The sequence below is a fragment of the Lactuca saligna genome, chromosome 5, assembly GCF_052625555.1.
Source record: "Lactuca saligna cultivar CGN05327 chromosome 5, ASM5262555v1, whole genome shotgun sequence".
Taxonomy (NCBI): Eukaryota; Viridiplantae; Streptophyta; class Magnoliopsida; order Asterales; family Asteraceae; genus Lactuca; species Lactuca saligna.
In genome coordinates, this window is record NC_136421.1 from 131608879 (window position 1) to 131616291 (window position 7413).

The 7413-nt window shown below is 35.5% G+C and overlaps 1 protein-coding gene across 1 annotated transcript; it reads left to right on the forward strand.

Moving 5' to 3' along the window:
* Nucleotides 1-2368: 2368 nt before the first annotated feature.
* On the forward strand, nt 2369-3109 carry LOC145045714 (uncharacterized). Its single transcript, XM_078994037.1, has one exon. The coding sequence runs from the start codon at nt 2369-2371 to the stop codon at nt 3107-3109; it is 741 nt and encodes a 246-aa protein (XP_078850163.1).
* The last annotated feature ends 4304 nt before the right edge of the window (nt 3110-7413 follow it).

Genomic DNA, 7413 nt, shown 5'->3' on the forward strand with positions numbered 1-7413 from the left:
TCTTTCCCTTTTTACCCTTTCATAAGGATACAACTTTTCAACATAATTTATGTGCATGTTAATTTCACTATAATTATATCTATCTATCTATCTATTTTTAAGGATACATAAGTTTTTTATATTTCATTTTCTATTGTGACATATAAAGATGTGGGTCTTGGGTGCACATGTGGTATAAGAGAGAAACATTTTTTTTACTTTCTTGTCCTTTTAAATTAGGAATATAAGTCTTGGTACCTATTCAACTTGAACAAGATGTTAATTAATTGGCCTAAAACACATCTAGTATATATACAATTGGTTTCTGGTATATAAAATTATTTACTGCTATAAGAAAAAAAGATCAACAGATAGCTCTAGATATGTTAAGAGATCCATGCTTCTGAAATATATTTAAATGCCTCATCTACCCCTATGGATTTGTTCTCAATTGCTAAAAACAAACTCCATTTTTTAGTGCTTTTGTCAATTCAATTACTTGAAAAAATAACATTACTGCTTCTCGACAAAGAGCCATTTGCTGCACCATCTCCTTCACAATGATGAGTCATATTTTTCACTGTTATAACAGCTTCTACCAGTCATCACCTTAGCAGGTTTCTTCTTCACCTTCTCATCTTTATTTAGTCTAGTTTCATCGCTACTCGATTCCTCATCAGCACAATCATGACCTCAGTCAGATATGCACCACCATAAGAAGCACTCACAGCCATGCAACCATTTGGATGGAAAGCAACTACAAAAAATCCTGCATCCCTGTAAACATCACATGTTCACAAATGGTTTTATATATATATATATATATATATATATATATATATATATATATAAAGTAAAAGATCTTATAAACAAGGAAAAACAAACATGTGTGGCTCATATATAACAGTAGACAAGGTGAAATCATTGTTATGTGGCCCATGTTCCCAATACTTGAGTTTTAAAAAGCCTCCTATTCCTTCTTCAGACATTCTGGTTTCAATAATTACCATCATAGACCCATCATATGAAAGTGCGACTTTATTCAAAACCCATCATATATATATATATATATATATATATATATATATGTGTGTGTGTGTGTGTGTGTGTACATATTAAAGAATAATTTGTTTATCGGATTCGATATATTGTATGAATGAGAATAAAGGACCATTTTACCCTTATATGTTGAATAGAAAAATGAAAGCTTATTTTACATATGTAATACTCTTTGTTTGTATAATGTCTAGGCTAGTTTCACCACACAGGTTAGCTTCTCTTCTTGGTTCACCCAGAACTTTGATTTTTGCACACGGGTTAGCTTCTCTAAACAGAAGACTAAACTACCCCTAATTAAATGCTATGCTCTGAACTAGTCACCTCCTTTGACTAAAAGTTAGAATTAAACCCAACACCCACTTAATCTGTTTGCATATTTTGGTACTCCAAAGTCATGCTTTATTATAATAACATGCTGAAAAAGTAATATTAACAACATGCAATCCTGAACTACAATAAAAAGAAAACAATGATTTATACTAATAACATGCTGAAAAAGTAATTTACTAAATAAATAAATAAATAAAAATATCTGGATCTTGAAAAAGTAATTGATAACCTATAGGGCTAATGGCACAAAAAACCCTCAAATTTGCACAAAATTGACGGATTTGCCCAAAGTTCAAATTTAGGCCCATTTTTGCCTTAAACTTGCATTTATTGTGCCATTTTTGCCAAGTAGCCGGTTTCCCTTTAATCAGCCGGTTACCCACTTGCTTAGGTGGAAGGGTAATTAACATCGTTTGGAAAAATCTCCAATTCCGTTAGATACATTAAACTGTCACATCTCATCTCCCTTTATAACCCGATCACTCTTCACCTTTTCCCATTTCATCGACTTTATACACCGAGAAAAAACAAAGATTTTTCTTGGAGATGATTAGGTTAAAAGTGTTTTTCAACATTTCTTCGAAAGGTAAGGTTTTTACAGGTTGACTAAAATTACGTTTACATTCAAAATTTCTTGAAATGTGTTCCTAAAGTTAGCGTGTTGATGCAGGAGGGTGTAATGGCTTCATCAGATGAAGGGTACGCTGACCCCTTTGTTGGCATACATGAGCCATTTGCTGGCTTGACTGAAATGGATTTTGAACTCCACAACATTTACATGGACCACGAACAAGAGGAAGAATTTGTGTCCTCACTTGATAAATGTAAGGATATCTTCCTAAATGTTCTAATAAGTGATGAAAACCTACGAAATTCTAGTATGGCAGATGAAATCAGAGCACAAGTATACCATGCTACTGATTGGCAGAGTGATGAAGATGAATAGGATGTATTAAAAAACAACTATAGAATTCATGACCCAACCATCAAGTGGGACAAGATGGTACCAAAGCTTGGTGACATCTTTGAATCCCCTGCCCAACTGAAGTTTTGTGTCACCAATTATGCAGTCTCACATGGCTATAGAATATACTTTGAAAAATGTGATAGTAAAAGAATTATAGCTAGATGTGGAAATAGGAAGCAAGAGAAAAGATGCCCTTTCAGAATTTATGCTGCATGGATGTACAAAGAAAGATCTTTTCAGATCAAAGCTATGAATGGTGACCATAAATGTTATAGGCAGTTTAAGTTTGGATCCATTGTGTCCCCTGAATGGATTGGAAGACATTATGTGACTGAAATTGCAAATAAGCCAAAGATGAAACTTGAAGAAATGATTGACGACATCAGACAAAGGTATAGGTGTGTGGTATCTATAGGACAAGTTAGAAGGGCAAGGAAATGGGCCAAAAATTTAATAAAAGGTAAACTCAATAAGCATTATGCAAGGATATGGGATTATGCCCATGAATTGTTAAGGTCAAACCCGGGGTCCACATGTCAAGTTGGTGTAACAACCAATCCAGATGGAAATAATTATTTTCATAGGTTTTACATTTGTTTCAAAGCACTAAGTGTTAGCTGGAAAAGAGGATGTAGGAGAGTAATTGGGCTAGGTGGGTGCTTTTTAAAGGGGAAGGTGAAGAGTGAACTGCTAACTGCTATTGATAGAGATGCCCACAACCAGGTTTATCCAATTGCTTGGGCTGTTGTTGATGTGGAAAATAAGTCCAACTAGACTTGGTTCCTTGAGCTACTCAGTGGTGATCTAGACCTTATTGATGGAAGGGGGTTGGTAGTTATATCATATCAACATAAAGTAAGTTTCTTTATAACATATTAATCCTTTTTCAAATTACTTATAAATACTTACATGTATGCTAGTTTTTGTATAGGGTTTGTTGCAATCTGTTAAAGACATATTGCCACATATGGAGCACAGGCAATGTGCCTGATACATATATGAAAATTTTAGAAAAAATTACATTGGGTTAGAGTTCAAGAAGCTGTTTTGGGCTGCAACTATGAGCTGTGTGGAAGGTGATTTCAAGAAACATATGGACAAAATTAAAAAGCTGAATACTGGTGCATATGAGCATCTGATGTCCAAAGAACCCCAGCCATGGTGTAGAGCTTACATGAGTACAGGGTATGCATGTGAGGCAGTGGAGAATGGTATATCAGAGTGCTTCAAATCCATCATTGTGGATGCTAGGAAAAAACCATTGATCACAATGCTTAAAGAATTAAGGATATACATCATGGATAGGTTTGCTCACATGATTGAGGAAAGCACTAGATGGAATACCCGTATATGTCCAGTAGTGTTAAAGAAGATGAAGCTTTTTGGGAAGAACATGAGGTAAGACTTTAACATGTAACTTTTGTTTTAATTTCATTAGGTAACACTTTAACATGTAACTTGTGGATGTAGGTTTTGGTTAATAATTCATAGTCAACAACATGTTTTTGAAGCAAGGAGAGGATGTGATAGCGACATGGTGGATTTAGATGGAAGGCATTGTACCTGCAAGTTATGGGATCTGGCTGGGATCCCATGTGTTCATGTGATTGCAACCATCAACTATATCCATCAAACACCTGATGAGTATATTGATGACATGCTTTCCAAGGAGCAATTCCTTAAGTGTTACTCTGCTAACATTAGTCCAGTGAATGGTTCAAATCTATGGCCTCAAACTGAATACATAAAGCCCTTGCCACCAGTGTCAAGGAGAATGCCTGGTAGGCCAAAGGTTAATAGAAGGAGACATGTAACTGAAAATGATGGAAGAGTACACACCCGAAGAACTGTAAGGTGTGGTAAGTGCTTTGAGTATGGCCATAACCAAAAGGGATGCAAGAATGCAACCAGGGAACCTATCCCTATGCCACCAAAGAAGAAAGGAAGGCCAAGGAAGGAACAGTATGAACCAAATCAGGCATCATGTAATAGGTCTGAGAGGCAGGAACTTGTCCCTATGCCACCAAAGAAGAAAGGAAGGCCTAGGAAGGAACAATTTGAACCCAGTCAAGCATCATGTGATAGGTATGTGAGGTAAGAAGCAGTTCCTATGCCACCAAAGAAAAAAGGAAGGCCAAGGAAAAAGGTCCATTCTGAACCAAATCAATCATCAGGTTCTAAATCTGTTAAAAGCAAAAAAGATGGTTTAGATGGTCATGTTGAGGTAGGGGATGTGAGGAACAAGTGAAAATTTTGTTTGACAATGAAGATATTGATGATGACAGTCTGGTTGATATGATGTCCACTTTTGAAGCTTCTCTTAGCCAACCAAAGGATAATTATCAGAAAAGTGATGGATTCCAAGATGCAATGGATGCTATTATTCAAAGTATTCTTCATGCTAATGATGACAAAGGTGTTGAGGAAGTTGAACCTGGCCTGACAAAAAAAACTTGATGAGGGTGAAGATGCAATGGATTCTATTCTTAAAGGTACAGATGAAAAAAGTCAGTCTGAGAATGCGGGTAATCCTGAACCTGAATTCACTGAAGGAACTGCAAGAGATGTTCTCCCAGAGATGGTGATGGTAGACTAGAAAGTGTAGCAGACCTACTTGGGGCAGGATATAGCATGGCTGAAATAAAGAGCTTGAGAGGGTTTAAAGTTGAATTGGATGATATGCTAGCAGTTGAGATGGTTAGTTTGACTTCATCATTTTATAATTGCTAACATTATTAACAAACATGTTTATATCTTTTATTAATATTTTTATTAACAGGATGTGAATGAAGTTGAGGATATTCCATATGTTGATGGTGTGATGGAAGGAAATGAAGATAATGGTCTTATAAATGATGGTGTGGAGGAAAATGAGGGTGATGGTGAGGTTGATGATGCTGATGAAGTAGCAGGTGAGGGTGATGGTGATGGTGCTGGTGAGGGTGATGGAGAGGGTGATGGTGCTGGTGAGGTGAATGGAGAGGGTGATGGTGCTCGTGAGGATGATGCAAAAAATATGGAGGGAAATGATGCTGATGATGAAGGTCATGTACCACCTAGAAGGACAAGAAAGCCCTCAAAAAGGATCATCCTGCAAAAGCGGAAGAAACCTTGTTTTGACAAAGATGGAAGGGGTTCCACATCTAGATATCCAGTAGATTTGGAGTACTTACCTAGGTATATGGGGGAAAAAGTGGGGATGGTATCATTGGACAATTGTATAGGTAGCCCTTTTTGGTTATTTTTTTTATATACACCCACTACTTGTAGCATACATCCATTTATTTAGTGTTACATTATTTCTTGCCTTTTTTGGATATTGTTTAGGCTTTTGGGTACATGTTTTAATATACACAATGGATGGCTGCTAAATGCTAGTAAAACTTATGTAATGGATGCTTTATATTAAGGTTTATAATGGATGCCCCCTATTATAGTAACCATGATGTTTTTATTTTATTTTCTAGTACATGTTAAGCATTAGCAATGTACTTTCATTAGTGCAATTCCTTTTATGCAAGTTATTGCAATTCCATTCATGCAAAGTTTACTTTCATTGTGAATGTAACCAAGGGTATTTTAGTACAATTCCTTTTATGCAATGTACTTTCATTGTACTTCGTTTCATGCATCATATACATGAGATAGCAATTAACTACCATTAATACCCTTAATTCATTACAAACATCCAACATTCAACCAAATGCAAGTTAGTGCAATTCCATTCATGCAATTCCATTAATACCATTCATGCAATTCCACTCATGTAATTCCATTAATACCATTAGTGCAACATTTAGCCATATGCAAAGTAAGATAGTAATTAACTACCATTAATAACATTACCATTAATACCCTTCATACATTAGTGCAATTCCATTCATGCAAAGTTTACGTTCATTGTGAATGTAACCAAGGGTATTTTAGTACAATTCCTTTTACGCAATGTACTTTCATTATATTTCCATTCATGGAACATATACATGAGATAGCAATTAACTACCATTAATAAAATAACCATTAATACCCTTAATATATTACAAACATGTAACATTCAGCCGTTAAAAAAACATTACAAAGGTGTAACAATTCTTGATTATCCTTAATATATTACTAATACAGGAAAACCAACAAAACTACATCTTAATAACCACTATTCCTAGCATTAGCGATATAACCACTAACAACCCTATGATCACTTCTAACAATGGCTTGATCTCCTCTGTATGACACATCTCCAAATGTTGACCTAGTTCTTCACCCGCCCATTTGAAAAAACCACAGTTGCCTCCTTCCACCTACAACAAAAAAAAATTAGGGTTCTATTACATACATTCCTCTTTGGGAAGTTAGAGCAGCCCTAAAATTTTATGGAGAAATTAGTACAAAAATAAATAGATTTTTACCTGATAATTAGGATAGCCCCAAAATTTTCGTCCTGGATTATTAGGTGTTCGTGAGACTGATACACCACAAACATCACCATAGTTGCATCTTATTACCTTCTTGTTCCTCATTCTTGTACCACCATTAAAGCTTGATCTTGAAGACGAAGTTGTCATTTTTCCGTTGTAGTCTGTCACTAACTGTGGGGGTCGAAGGGATCACTTACACACGAGGATGTCTGTGAAAGAGTTATTATATGATAAATGCCAAGTATCTTCCACCTAAGCAAGTGGGTAACCGGTTGATTAAAGGGAAATCGGCTACTTGGCAAAAACGGCACAATAAATGCAAGTTTAAGGCAAAAATGGACCTAAATTTGAACTTTTGGCAAATCCTTCAATTTTGTGCAAATTTGAGGGTTTTTGTGCCATTAGCCCTAACCTATATAGTTTTGTTTTTGTACAGTTTTGCTGTCTGCATTAGTTTTGTCCGTGTATAGTTTTGGTCCCTGCATCAGTTTTGGCGCCTGTACAGTTTTGGCTTGTTAGTACTTTCTCATCCTTTTTTTGCTTTAATTTGATCATTTATGTAGATTAAATATGTTAAAAAGTCAGGAAAACAAACATAACAAATAATGGCCAATAAAACCATGAAAAAACATTCTAAAAACACAACTAAATATTGATGTTATT